Source organism: Doryrhamphus excisus, chromosome 1, assembly GCF_030265055.1.
Source record: "Doryrhamphus excisus isolate RoL2022-K1 chromosome 1, RoL_Dexc_1.0, whole genome shotgun sequence".
NCBI lineage: Eukaryota > Metazoa > Chordata > Actinopteri > Syngnathiformes > Syngnathidae > Doryrhamphus > Doryrhamphus excisus.
Window position 1 is genome coordinate 17792501 of NC_080466.1, and position 24236 is coordinate 17816736.

The following is a 24236-nucleotide window of genomic DNA, read 5'->3' on the forward strand; positions in this document are numbered from 1 at the left end:
CACTTCTATTACACAATATAGTAATCACAATAGGAGAAAATAAGATCCACTTATCCTGACGAGGGTCACCGGGGGTGCTGGAGCCTATCCCAGCTGTCTTCGGGCAAGAGGCAGGGTACACCCTGGACCGGTCACATTCATACCTATGGACAATTTGGAGTGGCCAATTAACCTAGCATGTTTTTGGAATGTGGGAGGAAACCGGAGTACCCGGAGAAAACCCACGCATGCACGGGGAGAACATGCAAACTCCACACAGAGATGGCCGAGGGTGGAATTGAACCCTGGTCTATTGTTCTTGTTGTTAGATTTTTTTGTTTACTTCCTATTCTGGACAGTACTTCCTGCAGTGGTGATTGTCTCAGCAATGGAACAGTAATTACTGACAACATGTGACCGGTGTAGAATACTACATACATTATCATATTTGTATTTTTGTAGCCATTTTTATGCTTGACATCCATCCATCTTTTTGTGACACCATGAGTGTGTTTTGTGTGCAACGCTCTAACTTCTGACCTCTTTTTCCTGCTTCCCAGGTGGGCTCCTTCTTCATGATCAACCTGTGCCTGGTGGTCATTGCCACACAGTTCTCGGAGACCAAGCAGAGGGAGCATCAGCTGATGCAGGAGCAGCGAGCCCGATGCTTGTCGTCATCCACGCTGGCCAGCGAGCCCGGCGACTGCTACGAGGAGCTCTTCCAGCTCATCTGCCACATGATCCGGAAGGCCCGCAGACAGACCGTCACCCTCTTCAACACCCTGCGCGGGAAACCTCGCGGCTTCAGGGGTGTCGGAAGAGGCAGGCGAGGCGACGGCAGGGACAGGAAGACCAACGGGAGAGGAGGGCGGGAGAGAAGAGCTGTTTTCCGACCTGGTGAGGATGGTGAAAATGTGATGAATGGGTTAGTCCATGTTTCGGATTGTGGAATCTCGCTTCTTGGAGACACACACTCGCAACACAGCTCATTAACATTGAAACTAAACACACAAACAAAATGGAGTGTCCGTTTTTTAGCAGCATCCCCACTCTCCATCATCAAAACAAATGTATAAATACTCACCATTTCATTATATAACCTTCTTCAAACAATAGCTGTGTCCCAGAAGAACGGCTGCGTCCTTCGTCATTATGCCGCACGAAGGCTGAAACATTTCTAAGGCTCTTTCAAAGGCAGCACAAAAACATGTGTCCTCCTTTTAAGTGAGGTTAGCTTAGGTAGCCGCCATGTCAGGCAACAACATTTGTCATTATTATCTAAGCAGCCGGCAGCACAAGTGAATGAAAAGGTGGTGGTAGTGCATGAGTGCTGCTCACACTAAGGGAGATGTGGTACATATGTATTGTGTAAGTAAATAGCTGCCAACACAAGTGAGGAGTACATAAGTAATTGCGTCGTGTCTGCAGTCAAACATGGTGGTGGTAGTGTGGTGGTGTTACTATCTGGGGCTGAACGATTGTTGCCCAAACTGGGGGAGATGTGGTTCATACATGTCGTGTGTTAGTAAATAATGTAGCTGCCAACACAAGTGAGGAGTAAGGTAAGTAGATTTTGCATAAGCTCAAACATAGTGGTAGTATAGTATCACAGTATTAGACTGCACGAGTGCTACCCATACTGAGGTAGCTGTGGTTCATACATAGACTGTGTCAGTAAATAACTGGCAACTGCATCTTGTGTACAGTAAATCGTGGTGGTGGTGGTATCACATTCTGAGACTGCACGAGTGCTACCCATACTGAGGTAGCTGTGGTTCATACATAGACTGTGTCAGTAAATAACTGGCAACTGCATTTTGTTTACAGTAAAGCGTGGCGGGGTCAGGGTCTAAGACTGCATGAGTGCTACCCATACTGAGGTAGCTGTGGTTCATACATGGACTGTGTCAGTAATTAACTGGCAACTGCATCTTGTGTACAGTAAAGCGTGACGGTGGTGGTATCACAGTCTGAGACTGCACGAGTGCTACCCATACTGAGGTAGCTGTGGTTCCTACATGGACTGTGTCAGTAAATAACTGGCAACTGTGTCTCGTGTACAGTAAAGCATGATGGTGTTATGGTCTGTGCCTGCACGAGTGCTACCCATACTGAGGTAACTGTGGTTCCTACATGGACTGTGTCAGTAAATAACTGCCAACTGCATCTCGTGTACAGTAAAGCGTGGTGGTGGTGGTATCATGGTCTGAGGCTGCACAAGTGCTGATCTTCCAATGTGTATTGTGAAAACGTATGAATTTGATTGCAGGTCCACCCTGCCCCCACCATTACAAACCCAACCACGCCCCCTCAGGTGAGCCCATGGCACTTACCAACACCCCCTCCACTGCGGGCGGCTGCCCCCAATGCGCCGCCACCTTGGCGCTCACTGATGGGACCATGGCGGCGGGACGCGTCACAGCCAAAGAGGAGGCGGAGGATGGCGCGTTGGAGGAGGAAGACAAGGAGCGAGGACAGTGTGGGATCAAAGAGAGGTCATGCCAGGGGGGCGCCGCGGGGGGCACCATAGGCTGCAGCCCCCGAGAGCAGTGCAGGACGCTGTGGTACGACGCGAGGATGAAGCTGTGGGGCATCGTGGAGAGCAAGTACTTCAACCGAGGCATCATGATCGCCATCCTCATCAACACTGTCAGTATGGGCATCGAACATCACGAGCAGGTGCACACTTCCCTCCTTCTTCTTTTCCTTGTTTATTCTCTTTTATTTCTTAAAGTATTCACACTCTACTTGCTACGACTACATGACTACATCCTCCTGGCCTACTAACACACATTACAGGAATGTTGGGGTATCTATTTTCTATGCCGCTTAATGGTATGCTGGAGCCTATCCCAGCTGTCTGTACACCCTGGACTGGTGGCTAGCCAATCACAGGGCACAAATAGACAAACAACCATTCACACTCACATTCATACCTATGGACAATTTGGAGTCGCCAATTAACATGTTTGAGTTCAATAAATGTATTTTATTAATTTACAGTAAAATCTATATTATGGAAAAATATATTTTGAAGCAATATATCACATACATTTTATGCATAATAATACATATTGGAATGTGTTATTTTATTATTATTAATTTAATCTCAATAAGTTGTCATTGTGTTCATTTTGAATTAAAATTACTTATTAAAATAGTGTTTTTTATGATCATAGTATGTGGAAAATTCCATATCTATATCACTCATATTGTATAAAATAGTAACAACATATATTATTTGTTTTTTCATTCGAGTGGCACGATTCGGTCGAGTGGTTAGCGTGCAGACCTCGCAGCTAGGAGACCAGGGTTCAATCCCCCCCCCCACGACCCTTGTGAGGAAAAACGGTAGGCTGGAGCCTATCCCAGCTGTCTTCTGGTGAGAGGCGGGGTACACCCTGGACTGGTGGCCAGCCAATCACAGGGCACATATAGACAAACAACCATTCACACTCACAATTTAGAGTGGCCAATTAACTTAGCATGTTTTTAGAATGTGGGAGGAACTCGCCACGGACATGTTTTTTTTTAATGTATTTTTAGCAGCTACAGTTTCCTGTCTCCGCTTTGTCTTTCCATCACTCTTGCTACGCTGGCGCCCCCACATTGGTGGCTCGTCTCTCATCTTGGAGGCGTCTAAAAATAGAGGATGGAGTCTTTGCTGCATTTAATGAAGGGAAGAGATCGACTAGGCTGCTTGCGCCTTCCGCTAAGCAAACTTAACTAAACTCTGTGTTTGAATGTGCATTTTCACTCATGCAATACACCCGCGTCGCACCTGAGACCCCCACCATCTCCCTGTTTTCGTCATGTCGAAGAAGAACCACATTATCGAACAAGAGTGCTCGGTTTTTCCAGCATCTTTTAGTCTGTGTTCATCCTTCCTCCCTTGGTGCTGTTTATTGGTTGGTTATTAACTCATGAGAGATACGACTCAAATCAACAAAAGGTAATTGTGTCTTGTCTACAGTCATGACAAGCATTGGGTAGTAGCATGCATGAGTGCTGCCAACATGATCCTCTCCCTTTTTGTCTCACGTTTATTGAGGCATAACAACATGCAGCATATCATGCATTGTCTTCCTGACAAGGGCATGAAGTAGATCTATATCATAGACAATGATGGTAGTGTGCACGAGTGCTGCCGGCATGATCCTCTCACTTTTTGTCTCACATTTATTGAGGCATAACAACATGCAGCATATCATGCATTGTCTTCCTGACAAGGGCATGAAAGTAGCTGTATATCTTACACACTGGTGGTAGTGTGCACGAGTGCTGCCAACATGATCCTCTCACTTTTTGTCTCACGTTTATTGAGGCATAACAACATGCGGCATATCATGCACTGTCTTCCTGATGAGGGCATGAAAGTGTATGTATATTATAGACACTGTTGGTAGTGTGCACGAGTGCTGCCGGCATGATCCTCTCACTTTTTGTCTCACGTTTATTGAGGCATAACAACATGCAGCATATCATGCATTGTCTTCCTGACAAGGGCATGAAGTAGATGCATATCATAGACAATGATGGTAGTGTGCACGAGTGCTGCCGGCATGATCCTCTCACTTTTTGTCTCACGTTTATTGAGGCATAACAACATGCAGCATATCATGCATTGTCTTCCTGACAAGGGCATGAAAGTAGATGTATATCATACACACTGGTGGTAGTGTGCACGAGTGCTGCCAACATGATCCTCTCACTTTTTGTCTCACGTTCATTGATGCATAATAACATGAAGCCTATCATGCATTGTCTTCCTGACAAGGGAATTAAAGTAGATGTATATCATAGACACTGGTGCTAGTGTGCACGAGTGCTGCCTGCATTGAGGAGCTGCGGTTCATATTTGCGGAAGATGAATTTGGATGGTGACATTGTGAAGAGGAGGGTCATCCCCTCTTTTTTTTCTCGCATTTAATGACACAGCAGCATGCGGCGTATCATGCCCTGTCTTCCTGATAGGAACATCAAAGTATCCACACTGGGAATTCTGTATCACTGTTTATCCAACTTTACTTTAAATACTTTTGTCCCTCTACAAGATGCCACCAAAAAATATCATTTCTTTGTTCGAATCTCCGATCTTCGGATCACTGTTAAAATTATTCTGACATTTAGGAACGAAAACAGGGTATGAAGAAGTGTAAATGTCAGAAGGCGTCCCGGTTGAGAGCGGCAAACACTCCCGGATTGTTCTTGACATTGCAATTATGACTCGGAAATCCCCGGATTGTGTGGCGATAGAATGGCGATCTACAAGGCGCATTAGTCGCCGTTGAGTGCGAGGCTAAAGTGTGTAGCGCACGGAGCGTGATTGATGGCTTTGCCTCGCGAATGAATAATGCAGCGTGGCGCTTGTGCTGGAGAAGTGAAACCAGGCTGGAGAGAGCGAGAGTGTGCTTCCACTGTGCAACGATACCCACGCCGGTTTGTCTTAACAAGAGTGTTAGCGTAAATAAACTGATGCATTAGCAAAAATGCAGCACAACCAGTGTTGGGCTCTAACCAAAACCAACTCTAACCAGGGGTGTCCCAACTTTTTCCAGAGAGGGCCACATAATGTAAAATGAAAGGATGTTGCGAGTGGCTGCATGAGTTCAATTCCACCCTCGGCCATCTCTGTGTGGAGTTTGCATGTTCTCCCCGTGCATGTGTGGGTTTTCTCCGGGTATTCCGGTTTCCTCCCACATTCCAAAAACATGCTAGGTTAATTGGCGACTCCAAATTGTCCATAAGTATGAATGTGAGTGTGAATGGTTGTTTGTCTATATGTGCCCTGTGATTGGCTGGCCACCAGTCCAGGGTGTACCCCGCCTCTCGCCCAAAGACAGCTGGGATAGGCTCCAGCATGCATGTGAATCTCGTGAGGATAAGCGGTAGAAAATTAATGAATGTTATGAGTTTATTGTTGAAATATTGCAACTTTATTCCAACTTTTTGACTGTTTCTACTTTCTTCTTGTAAATTGTCTTGTTGTAATTAGACTTTGTTCCCATAATATTTAGACTTTATTCTTATTATATTATAACTAATTTTCTTTGATATTTGGAGATTTTTCAATATCCGCCTTTTTTTTTTTTAGGTAGATGAAGTGAATTTGTACAGCTAAGAAATTGTAATTTGAGGCGGGTGTACATTAAGTGCAAATGGAGACAACGAGGGAGGAGAAATGACAGAAACGGAGTCCATCTAAAGTAGTTCACTTATTGTTGAGCTCACATTGCCCACAGTTGGCATCCACGAGTGCGGATTGTTAGTGTGACTTCAAGTCAGGAACACAAAGGTCTTTCAGATCCGATCCCAGGTCTGCCGTAACGAGAGGCGGCCCCTAATGGATCTCCAGGGGTTGCGGCGCCGTTTGGTTGCTCTGCAAACAGCGGTCACTTCTCAGGTCATTACCAAAAACTGGTGGGCATGCATCATTAGCCTGTGTTTTCCTCCCCGCATGCTAAGCTCTTATTACCGCAACACACACACTCATGTAAATGCAACACCAACACACTGCTCATTGATTTGTTGCGGTGGCGGCGGCGACCGGCTACAGCGAAATGTCATGAACGTCACTGGTGGAGTTGCAGAGGAGCTGTGCGGAATTGGGATCTGCGACCACATCCATGATGGAGCCAAATTTAGACGTCTACCTCCGTGTGTGTGTGTGTGTGTGTGTGTGTGCAGACAAATAGAGTTGTTGCTCTCAGTTGCTGTGAAAATGTCAGCAAACACACACAAAGTGAGAGCCAATAATAGCCTGCAATGCGATGACTCGTTGTTGTCAGCCGGTCCGGTTCGTTCAATCGCTTCCTGTCAGCAAACTTTCACTGATGCTTTGTCTCAACTGGAACGCTATTGATTTTTAATAATAGCCAATCAAAAGATGGCAAAGGGAGCCATTGTGCATCACGTTTGGATTGCCTGTTTGTACAAACTACAGAGTCCAATGACTACTTCCTGTACGACTCAAGCCACAGTCGCAAAAGAAGTCATATTGCTTATTAAGATTAAGACACTTTGTAGCCTGATGTGGCCCACGGGCTGCAGCTTGCCCAACCCTGCATTCAATGGTGTCTCTGCTGTTTGTTCTGTATGTTAATATGGTATTCGAATTCATTGTATTCTATTTTTATAGTTTTTTGTATTTGATTGTTGATTGTATTCGTATTGGTAATGGTTTTATTTCATTTGAACATGCATCAGATTACAATTGAATGCATCACATAATCAGTTCACAGTTCCACATGTCCAAAAGGAGTAGGAAGAAGCAAAGCTTATTAAATCCTACCCCTCCATCTGGTACTTTTACAATCACTAACTGTTACATTTGTTCACTTCCTGCTTTCGGAATATAATTTCAGTTTTTTTTATTTGATTTTATTTTTTTTTATTTTTTGTCATGAGGTGATATAATATATGATATAAGTTTTTTTATTTCTATTTTTAAATGTTTCATTTTTTTGTATTTTTATTTATTTCTTTTTTTGTCACGTATCAAAGTACGAGGTGATATGAGCATCCAATGACATAATGTGTACCATAGTAAGTGTCAATATAGTGATATATATAGCACATCATGACTGGTTCAAGACTCTTCATCCTTGTATTTAGCAAACATCAACTGCTTGTATTGTTTCTTGAATTGGCTCATCGTTGTGCATTGTTTGAGGTCCTTACTCAATCCATTCCATAGTTTGATTCCACATACTGAAATGCTATGGCTTTTTAACGTAGTCCTAGCATATAAGTGTTTCAAATGTACTTCTTCCCTGAGATCATATTTCTCCTCTCTTGTAGAGAAGTATTGGATGACATTTTTAGCTAATTGGTTATTTTTTGCCTTATGCATTATTTTAGCTGTTTGAAGATGAACTATATCAGCAAGTTGAAGTATATGTTGTTTCTGTGTATGTTTTCTAATTTTTGTTTATGCAAACATTGTAATTTTTTGTATTTATTTGCATATTAAGCCTGAGGAGCTGACAAACGTGCTGGAGATCTGCAACATTGTCTTCACCAGCATGTTTTCTTTGGAGATGATCCTCAAGCTCACCGCCTTTGGTTCCTTCAACTACCTGAGGAACCCTTACAACGTCTTCGATGGCGTCATCGTCATCATAAGGTACTGGTCATGTTTTTCATGCGGTTTTGTCAAATATTAAACGTTTTAGAAGTATTTCATGTCCATGGAACAGAGGCTTTTTTTAGGCTTGATGCTCACGTTGAACAATCTCTGAAGTGGTGATGAATGAAACGGGTGTTTTTTTTGGAATGGATGTGCATTGAAATGATTGACGCTGAGCTCCACCTGCTAAAGATGCAGCGCCTGTCAAGCGTTTGGATGCCAGAGCGTCAAACACGTTCAGCTCCAGGTTGCTTTTCATCTCTTTCCTGTTCCTCCGTTCCCCTGTTCATTTATGGCGTAATGGACGCCGCCGATCAAATCCACATCAAAGCCCAACAAGAAGATCAAATGAGGCCGTCGCAACTAGATGGCCGTTGATTGAACGTTTGTGTACTCGCCGTCTTATCGCCGCAATTTCCTGCTCTTCCATCCATTCAGCCGCGTGGCTGCATAAAACCTGCAGCGTAAAAGCGGCGCCGCTTCATTGTCGGCTGAACAGAAGCGATGTTGTGATGTGACAGACGCCATTGCCTTTGATGGCCTCCTCGCTCCCTCGCTCTGAATGCTTCACTAGATGGGAGGAAGGGGAGGAGCGGACTCAACAGGCTTTAATGTTATTCACCAAACAAGCTTTCCTTCGTTTGAAAGAGAAGCATTGAACTTCTAATTCGAATGAACCAGCGGCTCTTCGTGGAGGTATCCAGCCGGCCTGGAAGCTAGCAGACAAACGGTAGGGCAAAGAGGTGTCCAAATTTTTTCCACTGAAAAGTAGTGAAAAATAATAAAAAATGAAAGAATGCAACTTTGTCATTTTGATATACGGTATAAGGCAGGGGTCTCAAACATGCGGCCCGTGGGCCAAATGTGGCCCAAGTTTGATATGGATGCTGTATGGTATCATGTACCCAGAAAAAATTATTACGTTTGATTAATGTTCATGTTAAAGGTTAAATAACTGTTAATAGTTATCCTCCCTATCCGTGTGGAAGTGGTAAGTTTTTGGCTATTTAAGTTGAAAGGAAATAACTTGAAGGCTACCGTTTAGGTCGCTAGCTCTCTAGTTTGCGAGTTAGCATGTGTCTCAAGACCCTGCAGTTGCGCAATATGTTGTAAATAAAAAGAGTATAAATGTGACTATAGTCGTGTTTTGTCATGTCTACAGGGCTCTAATAATGCTTTGTTCATTTTAATCTGGAAAAAATAATTTGTCTCCCCACCAACTATATGTGGTTTCTTAAGTTTTTATTATTTGGTGTTTTATTATTATTATTATATTTATTTATTACTGATTGATTAATTTTCTTTATTCATGATTTGTTTACTTATTTTGTGTAGAAAAATAAAAATTAAGATATTTAAGAACAGTGGAATGTTTTATCAGAGCTTTTCTTGTAGAAGATCGGAACCAAAGCAAAGTTTATTCATTTTTCTGTTTTTAATAAATAAAAAAAAAGTTTTTTTTGTTTTTTTTTTTTTTGGAAAACCTGATGCGGCCCAGCCTTGCCCAGACCCTAGCTCCAGTGGCCCCCAAGTAAATTGAGTTTGAGACCCCTGGTATAAGAGATAAAAAAAAATGATCAAGCTGGCTCGCAGGTAACCTTTTCTGATGTTGGTTTCATCTAACGGCCAGGCCCACATGTGACAACGTGTGTGCGACAAAGCCCTGCATCTTGACTTGCAGGTGAAAGCTCAAGGTGTGCGTTCACAGTTGCACAACTGATCGTACTTCCAAACTGGATGCCAGACGCCATTTTCCACCAAAACCGGGACCAGGGACGTTTGTCGGGAGGTTTTGAGAGGACGTGATGCTTGAGTTGACCAGGGCTTTGTTCACTTCCTGCTTTCCATAATATAGATTAAGGTTTATTTTTTTATTATTATTTTTTTTCAATAATGTACCTCGTACCGAAGTACGTACATAATGTAGTACGAAGTACATAATGGGTACCATAGTAAGTGTCAATATAGTGATATATATAGCACATCATGACTGGTTCAAGCAAGTTGAAGTATTTGTGATTTTAGAAATAAGGAGTTAGTATGTTCTCTGTAGGCGGCTTTATTAATTATCCTTACTGACCTTTTTTGCAGTACATTTAGCGAGTGAAGATTGCTTTTGTAGTTAGTGTTGGATGATGCTGCTGTTAACGTGTGAGTGTAATGTTAGCAAAGCATCTCACATAGCTGAGCTAGTTTTGCTAACCAACCAACCTTGGAAAATCTCTGTAGCTTTAAATTATTTGCCATCGTTAAATGTTCTCTGTCTCGCTCTCTGTCTTTCTGGTTCATGTTTATCTGTGCAGCGTCTGTGAGATCGTGGGTCAATCCGACGGCGGCTTGTCGGTGCTGAGAACGTTCCGGCTGCTGCGGGTGCTCAAGCTGGTGAGGTTCATGCCGGCCCTTAGAAGACAACTGGTGGTCCTCATGAAGACCATGGACAACGTGGCCACCTTCTGCATGCTGCTCATGCTTTTCATTTTTATCTTCAGGTAATCAGTCAGTCATTCCATGAGGGGTTGGATATGTTGGAATATTTTTCCTGCTCATGTTTGCCGGGGGGGGGGGGGGGGGGGGGGGGGGGGCACTCATTACAAGGCAGAATTCATGACAGGCTAGACCAGGGGGGGTCCCAAACGGTGCAAATATCAGCATTGACGTGTCGACTCGTCACCTCATCACCTCTCTGTTGTGATGTTGCAGCATTTTGGGGATGCACATCTTTGGCTGCAAATTCAGCCTGAAGACCGAGACGGGAGACACAGTACCAGACAGGAAGAACTTTGACTCCCTGCTGTGGGCCATCGTCACCGTCTTTCAGGTACTTTAGCTGCAGCCACCCGAGTGCCTCGACAAAGATAATAATCGTGGGGTTGCACAATTTTATACATCAAAATTGAGAATGAAAAATGTACATAGATAAACTACTGTAATAAGTAACATTTTGCTTTAAATAAAATACAATTTTTGAAATGGTTAAAGTCACCTTGTATAGAGCAAAGAACCAGATCTAGTAACTTCAAATCAGGTCTAATAGGTATTTCAAACATGTGATTCCTCCCAGCCAATCAGCAAGAAGCAACCCCCGCAACCCTCGCAAGGAAAAGTGGTAGAAAATGAATGAATGAATGAACAAAATGGCTAATAAAGTTGTCATTTTTTGAAAATAACTGTATGGAAAAGTTATAATATGATGAGAATAAAGTCTAAATATTATGGGAACAAAGTCCTAATTACAATAAGACAATTTACAAGAAGAAAGTTGAAATAGTAGAAAAAAAAGAAAAAGAAAAAACAGTCAAAATATTAAGAAAAAAAAGTCGTAATAAAGTCGCAATTTTTCAAGAATAAACTCATAACATTCATATCCTCACGAGGGTCATGGGCATGCTGGAGCCTATCCCAGCTGTCTTCGGGCGAGAAGCTGGGTACACCCTGGACTGGTGGCCAGCCAATCACAGGGCACATATAGACAAACAACCATTCACACTCACATTCATACCTATGGACAATTTGGAGTCGCTAATTAACCTAGCATGTTTTTGGAATGTGGGAGGAAACCGGAGTACCCGCAGAAAACCCACGCATGCACAGGGAGAACATGCAAACTCCACACAGAACTGGCCGAGTGTGGAATTGAACTCAGTCTCCTAGCTGTGAGGTCTGCGCGCTAACCACTCGACCGCCGTGCAGCCACACTTGAATCAAAAACTGATAATGAATGCTGTGTGTTGTGGTAGATCCTGACCCAGGAGGACTGGAACGTGGTCTTGTACAACGGCATGGCGGCCACTTCACCCCTGGCCGCTCTCTACTTTGTGGCCCTGATGACCTTTGGGAACTACGTCCTCTTCAACCTGCTGGTGGCCATTTTGGTGGAGGGCTTCCAGGCGGAGGTAAGGAAGTGACGCAGTTTAGCTTGTTTTCGCTACTTTGGGGAGATGATGACTCAGGTGAAAACATCAGATGCTTTTTTTTATTGATCTTTGCCGTCATGCTGCTGCGTTGACGTCGCCTGCTTCGATCCATCACTACGTGTGGATCCTAATCCTGTTTTTTTTGCAGTAGGTGAAGGTTGCCATGGTTTGGAGCACCATGACCGTAGAGGACATCTGTCTTCTTCTTGTTGTCATGATGTTGATCAATCCTTATGATTAGAAATGAATGTTCTTCATGTCCACCAGGGTGATGCCAATCGTTCTTATTCAGACGACGACCGCTCTTCTTCCAACTTCGATGAGAGCGAGAAGCACGACTCCATAAAACTATCGGGTGAGATTCTTATTTTTCTCACTTTGTGCTGCCAAAAGATCTTATGATTGGGACTTAAACAACGTCAGCAGCAATTCTGAAAGGAAAGCCTCCGAGGATTAAATGTTCTTCCACAATTAGACTCCCAACACTGTGAATCATGGATTCATATTCTCGGAATTGGCTGTTAAAGATGGGACAAAAGCGACCCTTTTTTTTCTTTCCTCCAGACCCAAGGATCTGCACCTTGACGCCCAACGGTCACCTGGAGCTGGGAGCCCTCACGGGGCCCAGGGGCTCCCACTCCTCAGAGAGGCGGAGTTTCACCGGCGAGTCCCGAAAGAGCAGCGTGATGAGCAAAGGCAGCCTGGAGAGACGCTCCCTCTCTCTGGTAGAGTCCCACCACACTGCATTGAGTTGTACCATAATCCCGTTCGATTGGTTCCACACCTGATAAGTCAATTTTCGTAGAGTCAGATACTTTTTTTTATAAGTGGAAATTTGTCCATTTTTACTGTACATTAGTCTTTCATGTAATTGGAGTTGCTTTTTTGTTATTTAAAATGAATTATACAGTAATTGCATAGTGGGAAAGTCAGTATTGATACACTTCAGAGTAGTCAGTGTACAGCTTGCATCACAGTATGGATTTACATGGCGGTGCTGCCATCACGCTCCGCGGCTGCATGAGTGCTAGGGAGCTGCGGTTCAAGGTACGCTGTAATAAAATATTTACTGAGATCGCTTTTTGTCACATCCTGCAAGTTACTTCTTTCCTCCGCCATCCAGGAAGGAGTAACTTGCTAGCGGAGTAATAAAATATGAAATATGAAGTATGCCGGACCAGCGCCATCTCATCACCGGCGATAATTGGAGCTCATCTAACGCTTACAGAGGATTAATGGCGGCTCCATTGTGACTCCCAATCAACATTTTAATCACCGCGGTCATTTGTCCACGCGTCTCCGCACAGAAGGTCAGGCGCTGATTGATGATATTTGCATGGCGATGCAAGTCCAATACGTCATGGAACATGTGCCTCTTTTGTGTCATAAGAAAGGATTCATTGTGAAATCATTACTTTGCTCTCTGTAGCCAAGTTAAGGCACTAACATGGCGGCACTTACATATACAAGAAATATGTAATAATAAGCAATATGCAATACATTCATCATCTATTGCGATTACTTGTTTCCAGACCTTTTCCTACCTTCTGAATATGATTTTAAACATTATTAAAGCCATATGTACATGAAATAACATCCCTATAATCACACACCTATTACCAATATAGTAGACATAAATAGGAAATTCCCGTAGAAATTTTGATGGGCATGCAAATTTTTATTTTTATTTTTATACATGTAGGTACAGCATCTTGACAGGAATAAACTACCAGCTAAAATGCTATCATGCTAACAGTTAGCATCCTTAGTAGCAAACATGCCAGGCCTTACATCATGCCATGTATACATTTGTATTGTGACATTATTACAATATGGAAAAATGTAACGTGTTAACAGTTAGCATGATAGCACCTAGCACTAGGTTCCAAGGAGGTTCTAAAGTGTCCCTACATTAGATGGATGGATTTACATCAAGTCCTGAGGAAATAAGCTAAAATGCTAATGTGCTAACATTTAGCATGCTAGCACCTAGCACTAAGTACTCAAATTACCGAGGCGGGTCTATAGTGTGAGAATGAGGATGAAAAAAATAGCTAAAATGTTAACAGTTTGCTAGTAGAAGATAGCTAGTACAAGATAGCACTATGTAGAGAAAGTGGCAAACTGGCAACATCATCTCACACATTTTATTATTGCCATTTTTCATTGTTTTTGTACTGTTTTACCAACAAACTTATACTGAAATCAAAGGTCAAGGTGTCAAGCAGAAATTTATGTATTTATGTAGCGTATAATTCATTTTCAACTGGGTTTGACGATAACAATAAATAAGAAACTCGACAATTTTTCTGTAAAAATAGACAGAACAAATACATTCAGCAAGGAAGATTGTAAAGATTTATTGATTTTAAATTTTTTTAATTTAATGTAATTTAAATATTTTTTATATTATTTTGAAATATTTTTAAACTGTCAAAAATTTTTAAAAAATCATTAGAATAATACAATTTAAATACAGAAATATTTTTTAATCATAAAAATATTCAAATAATTTTTTTTAAATGTCTTTTATCTGATTATTTTGTGGCGGGCCACATAAAACAATATGGCGGGCTGAGTGGCAGTTGCCCTATGTGTATTTACTTACCTGTTACATGTTGTGCTGTCACTTTTGGGATCCACACTGTGATTGTAGTCAGTGCTCTGTCATGTAACCCCCTATTTAAATGGGGTTTGACAACGATAAATAAACTGGTCAATTTTTCTGTAAAAAAATGTATTTGTTGTAAAAAAAAAAAATTATTTGTTGTGTCAATATACAACAAATACATTCAGCAAGGAAGATTGTAAAGATTTATTTGATTGTAATATTTTTTAATTTAATGTAATTTAAATATTTCTTCAATATTATTTTGAAATATTTTTAAAATGTCAAAAACAAAAAATAATCATTAGAATAATACAATTTAAATACATAAATATTTTTAAATCATAAAAATCTTCAAATAAAATTCTAAAAAATTTATTTTATCTGATTATTTTGTGGCGGGCCACATAAAACAATATGTTGGGCTGAGTAACAGTTGCCCTATGTGTATTTACTTACCTGTTACATGTTGTGCTGTCAATTTTGGGATCCACACTGTGATTGTAGTCAGTGCTCTGTCATCTAACCCCCTATTTGTTTGCTTGACTGCGTTCATATTAGCTGTTGTAGCTTCCAGTGTGGAACAAATGATAACAATTAGTTGCGTCTGAAACAGATCGAGGCACGCTTCGTCTCTGTTTCCATAGAAACGGATATGTTTCTCTTTTACTTGGATTTTTTTGGCACGTGGGAGCTGCTCAGGCTGCAGCCGGCAAGTTCCAGCGAGGGTAAAATATATAATTAGGTCCATCACGCTGAGAGGATTAGACACGCAGAAACAAACACAACTTGGTCTCTTCCTTAAAGTGGGAGTGCCACTCGGGGTTTTGCATTTTAAAACGCGGCAGCCAACCATGGAGGAGGCGAACCCACGTTTGGAAAACCACAAGTTTTTAATATTTTTGTTTTCTTGTTTATTCATTCATGGATGATTGACTGTGGTGATGCTTTTTCCATTTCAACATGGGGCTGCTCGACATCCCCTTGGTGGTGGTGAATGGTACACTGTTGTTTGTGCAGGTGCTGCAGGTTTGATTCCCGGCCATCGAGTGGTCAATCATATTCATTCATTCATTCATTTTCTACCGCTTTTTCCTCACGAGGGTCGCGGGGGTGCTGGAGCCTATCCCAGCTATCTTCGGGCGAGAGGCGGGGTACACCCTGAACTGGTCGCCAGCCAATCACAGGGCACATATAGACAAACAACCATTCACACTCACATTCATACCTATGGACAATTTGGAGTCGCCAATTAACCTAGCATGTTTTTTGGAATGTGGGAGGAAACCGGAGTACCCGGAGAAAACCCACGCATGCACGGGGAGAACATGCAAACTCCACACAGAGATGGTGGAATCGAACCCTGGTCCTCCTAGCGGTGAGGTCTGCGCGCTAACCACTCGACCGCCGTGCCACCCAGTCAGTCATATTATTTTCCTTTATTTTGAAGGCCTGACTGATGTGTTACACTGGTGTTGCCGAGGGCAACAGAAGCCAAATACAGGAAACAATTGGGGAGGGCAAAATAGGGAAGTTTCCTGTTGAAAATGGGGGTTCGACAGTTATGTATATGATGGCGGTTGAAACTTTAAATATTGAAACTGCTTCTGGGTCCTGAATTCATGATCTCGATTGGGGTGTCCAAATGTTTTCCATCGTAGACAATCACTCCTCTGCATTATTATTCACAGCAATGTTTCTGTCTGACAGTATGTTTAATAGACAATCTTTGTTCGTGAGTGTCCTTTGCTTTCTCTATTTGAATCTCGTTGTCTGCTGGTTTGCTTCACAAGCGACAGAATTAAGCCTTGGGGGAGGTGACTGCTGTTCTTTTGTATTTTTAGCGGCACGGTCGCAGTTCCAACTACCACAACTGGGGGCGCCCTCTTCCCCCGCAGGCAGCATGGAGCCGCAGGTAAGGCAATTGATGTTAACAATTTCCCTTCATGAATTTTGAATAGCTTGATTATGTTAATGTCTGATTAGTGCCACGGAAATGTCAAACCTTTATTGCTGATTAGTTTCACAATTAACAGCTTCATAAAACACCAGTGGCTCCTCTGTTGGATGGAAAACATTTGGTTTCAGGTCGAGTTCAAACAGCCTGGGTCGGAGGAACTACGGCTTTGGCGGTGCCCCGCTGGTGGGGGGCAGCCTCCGTGTGCACAGCACCCGCACGCCTTACTCCCACACACATGCCCCCGAGCAGGAGTCCCTTCTCTCCCGACCCCCACAACACCATCCACCCCAAGCCGGGCTCTTCCTGTCCAGACACTTTGCTGCCAGACGGGACCGCCGGGCGCTATCCTTGGAGCTTGGACAGCCCCCCTGCCTTCCTCCTGTCAACACAGACTCTGTAAAAAGGTCTCCAGCCGGGGCGTCTATCACGGAGGGTTCCGGGACCGGAAGCGGCTTCGGTGCTCACCACCGGGACTGCAATGGCAAGACGCCCGGCGCCCACAGCCTTCTGATGTCCGACGTTTTCCCCCAAGTCAACGCCCGCAAGGACCTGGAAGAAGAGACGGACTATGTGAGTGTCCCGAATCCTATTGATTTTTCTTACTTCAACTGTGTCGTTATAGAGGAACTTGAGTCATCACATCTTCTTTGCGGGAAATAATGTGGAAGGAAACGCTTGATTTAAAACTCGAAAAAGTCGAAACATATCATCTTGACCTGTCATCCCACATTAACCCCAATTTATTTGAAATCCTGGCTTGTTGGCTGCAACCGAAAATGGTGACGACAGCCTCAACTTAAGTCTGTACAAATAATAAATGTTGTGTTTTTTGTTGTGTTTTTTAGAAATGTGTTTTTTTATGTAATGGTAATGGTAATGGTTTTATTTCATTTGAACATGCATCAGATTACAATTGAATGCATCACATAATCAGTTCACAGTTCCACATGTCCAAAAGGAGTAGGAAGAAGCAAAGCTTATTAAATCCTACCCCTCCATCTGGTACTTTTACAATCAGTAACTGTTACATTTGTTCACTTCCTGCTTTCCACAATACAGATTAAGGTTTTTTTATTTTTTATTTTATTTTTTAAATAATATACCTCGCACTGAAGTACTGCTATGGCTTTTTAACGTAGTCCTAGCATAGAAGTGTTTCAAATGTACTTTTTCCCTGAGATCATATTTCTCCTCTCTTGTAGAGAAATATTGGATGACATTTTTAGCTAATTGGTTATTTTTAGCCTTATGCATTATTTTAGCTGTTTGAAGATTAACTATATCAGCAAGTTGAAGTATTTGTGATTTTAGAAATAAGGAGTTAGTATGTTCTCTGTACACTGCATTATGAATTAATCTTACTGACCTTTTTTGCAGTACATTTAGCAAGTGAAGGCCTGTATTAATGTTGTTTATCTACATGGAGCAGTTGCAGAGCAAATTCCAGGTTTACAGGAGCAAAAGTGCAGTAGCACATAAGAGCAGATAAAGTGCAAAAACAGGGTAATACTAATACAAGTCAAAAATGATATACATTATATAGATTTATCTAGTACATGTTGACCAGGTTCACAGGTGTATTGCAAGGTTAACTGCACTGTTTATTGCATGGTTATTGCACAGTTATTGTACGGAATGTTTGAACAGTTTTTATTGTATAGTCTGACAGCTGCAGGAAGGAAAGACCTGCGATATCACTCCTTTACACACTTTGGATGTATCGTCCTGTCACTAATGGAGGCTCCTTAGTGCAAATGACGGATGATGAGGGGAAGAAAAAACAAAACAAAACAAATCAGCCACCTGAAATGCTACGACGCCTTGGGCTTGTTGTGCTGTGGATTTTGTAAAGTGACTAAAACGTGATAAACGAGGGATTACTGCAGGGGTGGGCATGTAAGCTTTACATGCATGTAAAGCTACTACTTATGCATGTAACGTGGCTACTGTGTCACTCCTCCATTCTCACCATTTTAGTTGTTGGAGTGTCTTTTTCACACATGACGGTCTTCAGACCACTTTAAGGTTTATTGATGGTTGGTTATGGGGCCACATGCAAATTTATTTTCATGGACAAGAGCTTTATTTTTTTTCAAAAGAGAAAGTGGACACAACTATTATTAAAAAAAATGCTTTTTTTCATAACTCATTAAAAAGTCACGCTGTGGTACAAAACACAGCCGGCCTTAATGGTGATCTCTAAGAGAATAATAGTGTCCTCAGGCCTACCTTTTTATTTCCCTAAAGATAATTAAGACACTGGAATATTGTGCAGAGCCTCCAGGGGAGCAGTGGGTGTGATGTTAAACATTAGTTAACACTATAAGACTACACTGTAGAGTCGACTAACTGCAGGCTGTTATTTCCACCCGTTTAAAGTCTCCGTCTTTTCCTTTGCAGAGTGTTTGTTTCCGCATGCAGAAGATGTTTGAGGTGTACAAACCTGACTGGTGTGAAAGCAGAGAAGACTGGTCGGTCTACCTCTTTTCCCCTCAAAACAAGTGAGTTGTTTTGGTTTATGTCTGGCTTTCATCGGTTTCATCGGCAAAAAAATATCCATTTTTTTTTATCATTGATGATCAGGCATGAGGCCAGTCGACAGTTCTCCGCTTTCTGAGCATTTCACATCATCTAATGAGTCTAATGATGTCTCGACAGTCACAAAATTACCTCGATCGGGGCTATCTTTAATTTCACATGTTCTCATTGAAAATGAATGGGTAATTTATTTGATGCCCGGTCTTTATCTTCCACATCCATGTTACGTCATGTTATAGCAGAATATTCCCAGACGTCAGACTTCCATCTTCTTCCATCAATACATTTTCCTCTGTCTATCCTTGTCTGGGTCGTGGAGGTAGCAGTCTCAGTATTCCCAGTCCTCAGCCACCTACTCCAGTTACACCAAGGCGTTCCCAAACGAGCTGTGAGACGTAATCCCATCAGTGTGTCTTTGATCTGCCCTGGGGCCTTTCCCTTGCTGGGCATTCCCGGAACACCTCACCAGGGAGGCATCCAGGAGGGATCCAGACTCAATGCCCGAGCCACATAAACTGGCTCCTCTCCATGTGAAGGCCCAGCAGCTCTACTCTAAGTCCAAGTCCTAAGTCTATGGGCAAAGCCGTTCACACTCTGATTGTGACTGCCAATCACAACAAGGATGCCATCTTGGTGAAGATTCCGTCTTTGTAAAAGAAGTTGGATCAATTGGGAGACCAGAATGGACAATAGAGTCGCCCGGTCTATTGGAATGTGGCTGTCCCGAAATAACCCAAACAATATTCTTAATCTGGATTTCGGCGTTGTGTTGTGAAAACAACTTCTCCCAAGAGATTTCTGCAGCTGGATGCTCCGACCCGCCATTATTTCTTCACGGACACCTGTTGTTTCTCTCTCTGGGCCCACCATGGACTTCTCCATGGCAACCGTTTTTCCTCACAAGGGTTGCGGGGGTGCTGGAGCCTATCCCAGCTGTCTTCGAGCGAGAGGCGAGGTACACCCTGGACTGGTGGCCAGCCAATCACAGGGCACATATAGACAAACAACCATTCACACTCACATTCATACCTATGGACAATTTGGAGTCGCTAATTAACCTAGCATGTTTTTGGAATGTGGGAGGACACCGGAGTACCCGGAGAAAACCCACGCATGCACAGGGAGAACATGCAAACTCCACACAGAGATGGCCGAGGGTGGAATTGAACCCTGGTTTCCTAGCTGTGAGGTCTATGCGCCAACCACTAGACCACCGTGCAGCACAGTCTGATTATTATTCCAAAAGAGTCCAAACTGTGCGTTAATGTAACGCATAGAGTGTGTGTCAATGTGGCAGGATGAGGCAGAGGTGGGGTGTGAAGAGTGTCGGGGGGGGGGGGGGGGGGGGTTCCGGGCCCTTGTTGATAAGGCTGACAGCAGACGGGGGGAAAAAACTGTTCTTGTGGCGTGAGGTTTTGGTCCTGATGGACCGCAGCCTTCTGCCAGAGTGGGATTTGAACTGGAGAAATTGATCCACCACTATGGCCGTTTTTTGTTTTTTTTGATGAGCGAAATTTTAAACACAGATTTACGTATACCATGCACAGATTATTATATATAAAAATTAAAATATTTGGGCAAAAAACAGCAAAAATGAGAAAAACGAGCAAAGAAAGTTGATACTAATATGACAAAGCTGTGATGTAGTTTTTTCTTAGCATATCTACATGTGTTGGGGGCGGCACAGCGGTCGAGTGGTTAGCGCGCAGACCTCACAGCTAGGAGACCAGGGTTCAATTCCACCCTCAGTCATCTCTGTGTGGAGTTTGCATGTTCTCCCCGTGCATGCGTGGGTTTTCTCCGGGTACTCCGGTTTCCTCCCACATTCCAAAAACATGCTAGGTTAATTAGCGACTCCAAATTGTCCATAGGTATGAATGTGAGTGTGAATGGTTGTTTGTCTATATGTGCCCTGTGATTGGCTGGCCACCAGTCCAGGTTGTAGAAGACAGCTGGGATAGGCTCCAGCACCCCCTGCGACCCTCGAAAATGAATGAATGAATGAATCTACATGTGTTGCAAAATTGCATCCGTTTGTCATTCGGGATAAACCAGTGGAACAGAAAATGGATGAATCGATGGATGAATAAAGAAAGTGGTCTTGACAAGCGATACCCCGGCCATGAAAACAAACATTATCCTGGTGATAAGGAGCGCCATGTCGCCGCATAAAGAGCCTCCCGCAGAGAAAAGCGGCAGCACAAATAGCCATGTTTTCCTCATGTTTTGCTTACCCTCCAAAGACTGTCTTCCCATCCGCAGACTTTTAGCGCTCCAGAGATTGTCTGCGCTATTACGAATGTTTTTTTTTTTTTTCCCTCAAGTCATCAAATCACGGCCACTGGGAACACCCCTGAAGGCAACCAACATACGATCACTCAGTCATCCCTGCGTGCCGATGGCCACTTAAGGGAACCCTGGATTTGGGCTCGGTTGGCAGGTACCATCTGTCAAGCTAGCTGTGTGACGACGGTGTGTGTGTTGTACACGCTACTACTTGTTTACACCATTTGTTTATAAGCACATAAGCTGACATCAGAGGTGGACGTAGGAGACGTATCAGTACAAGCAGCGCCTCTGGCTGCGCTCGATACTACAGGACAAATGGGCCAAGTCTGGAGGGAACGTTCCGATTAGTGACTGATTATCTCCCCGTGTGAGCACTCGTTGCTATCGCTAAGGTGATTCTTCTGCCTGTGATTTGTTGTTTTTTTTTTTTACATTTTTTTTTTTAGCTTTAGCTGTGGCGCTCACCATAGCATCCTGGAAACAGTTTCATGGGAAGGGTTTTATTGGTGGTGCACCGGCAACCAGGCTGCAGGTGCGCTCGCAGATAGCGCCTACGCCTGTCAGGCCGTGACTCCAAGACTTCCAAGCACTGTGAAACAAAGCACAGCCTCCATTGTGCTGCCCCCGGTGACAATTTGCATGTGTCTATGCATTTTAAGCAGCCCCCCCCCCCCCCCACACACACACACAACCGCCACCCTACAACCCGGACACCTCCAAACCTCCTGGATTGTGTCCATGTCACTTGATGGAGGATGCCAGAAACATCCAGCAAGGAAAACATCGCCCAGATTGCTAAGACTTGTGGACAAAAGTATTGGGACATAGCTTTTAATCAATATATGAATCAATTAGGTTGCACGGCGGACGAGTGGTTAGCGCGCAGACCTCACAGCTAGGAGACCGGAGTTCAATTCCACGCTCGGCCATCCCATCCTTGTGCATGCGTGGGTTTTTTCCGGGTACCCCGGTTTCCTCCCACATTCCAAAAACATGCTAGGTTAATTAGCGACTCCAAATGGTCCATAGGTATGAATGTGAGTGTGAATGGTTGTTTGTCTATATGTGCCCTGTGATTGGCTGGCCACCAGTCCAGGTTCTTACCCCGCCTCTTGCCCGAAGACAGCTGTGACCCTCGTGAGGGTACGCGGTAGAAAATGAATGAATCAATGAATGAATCAATCAGACGTTGGAGTAGATCACTTCATTCTCTTCATTATTATTATATTATTATATAATAAAATATTATATCATAAAAAATAATAAAATTATAATAGAATTATTATTATTATTATTATTATTATCTTTGTATAGTAATAATAATAATAATTATTATTATTATTTGTTTTATTGTGGTATTATCTATTTGTATTATTATATTATATAAAGATTATAATAATAATAATAACAATAATAATAATGATTATTATTATGTTTTTTTATTTTGTATATTTCATAATTATAATAATATATTATTATAGATATTATAATATCATAATATATAATAATAATTATTATTATTATTCTGTAAATATTATAATTCTAATAATAATTTATAATAATAACAATAATAATTATTATTATGTTTTTAAATTTTTTATATTTCATAATTAACATAATATATTGCTATTATAGATATTATAATTTCAGAATTCACATGCAATTTTTACTGAAATTGCTTAATTTGCTGTGAAGCAAATCATCGCTCGGGTCTCTCATTTGCACTGGGTCAAAACACATTGGCATTGACAGCTTTGGCTGTAGGCAACCTCCTGGTGTAGTTTTTTTTTTTTTTTTTAACCCACAAGATGAAGGTAGTTCCATTTGAAGTATCATAAGTGGTCAGCATGCAGCGGCTTTAGCTAGCTCTGCGTGCGCTTTAAAACGTTGCTACTGGTTTTGTCCCACTGTTGTTCCCAGTCAAGTCTTCTGTTGCTGTTGTGTTGTGCAACATGCTTGTAAGTAATTGAGCTTGTGGACGAAGAGATCTTCCTCAAGCAGCGCAAGTTATTATTAAAGTTAAAGAATGAACTATATATATGTATGTATATATATATATATATAGTATTGCCTGCTTCCAATTAACGCTCCGACCTCTTTGTACTTGAGTTAAATAAGCGCCTCAGTTACAATTACAGTAATTTTGTGCAAAAGTTTCTATGTTGCTCTAAAGTTTATTATGTGCTTTTATTTTTTTATGTTTTTTCATCATTAATTAATCAGCGTTTCAACATATACTGTAATTCTTTGTTAAGTGCAACAATCTTTTGGATCTCAGAAAGCTGTTGAAGGTGCATTGTTGTGGATTTCAGTATGATGGAGTGACTCACCACATTTCACTTCAACGTTTATATATATATATAGATGTGTGTATGTATATATATATATATATATATATATATATATATATATATATATATATATATATATATATATATATATATATATATATATATATATATATATATATATATATATATATATATATATATATATATATATATATATATATATATATATATATATATATATATATGCTGTAAAAGCTTCCAGAGCATGAATTGTGTCAAAAGTCGGAGAAGCATTCTCCGCATGTTATTAAAGGAAGAAATCTTCTGTGTTTTCCCTCCGCCAGGTTCAGGCTGCTGTGCCAATCAATCATCGCTCACAAGCTCTTTGACTACGTGGTCTTGGTCTTCATCTTCCTCAACTGCATCACGGTGGCGCTGGAGAGGCCCAGGATCCTTCAGGGAAGCCTGGTACACCAACCATTACTCCCTGAATGTATCATGTTCTTACCACTTGGAGGTTTTTGTCATG

The 24236-nt window shown here is 42.2% G+C and overlaps 1 protein-coding gene across 3 annotated transcripts in view; it reads left to right on the forward strand.

The window, feature by feature from the left end:
- The window catches only part of LOC131109088 (voltage-dependent T-type calcium channel subunit alpha-1I-like), a 161769-nt gene that overhangs the window by 89192 nt on the left and 48341 nt on the right, over positions 1-24236 (forward strand). For all 3 annotated transcript variants that reach the window (XM_058060719.1, XM_058060796.1, XM_058060871.1), the window contains exons 9-20: positions 540-876; positions 2249-2658; positions 7953-8104; positions 10411-10596; positions 10808-10925; positions 11845-12000; positions 12289-12376; positions 12586-12746; positions 16474-16544; positions 16718-17159; positions 18990-19090; positions 24052-24175. In XM_058060719.1, the coding sequence (XP_057916702.1) occupies positions 540-876; positions 2249-2658; positions 7953-8104; positions 10411-10596; positions 10808-10925; positions 11845-12000; positions 12289-12376; positions 12586-12746; positions 16474-16544; positions 16718-17159; positions 18990-19090; positions 24052-24175 (2346 nt within the window). The remainder of the gene's footprint in view (positions 1-539; positions 877-2248; positions 2659-7952; positions 8105-10410; positions 10597-10807; positions 10926-11844; positions 12001-12288; positions 12377-12585; positions 12747-16473; positions 16545-16717; positions 17160-18989; positions 19091-24051; positions 24176-24236) is intronic.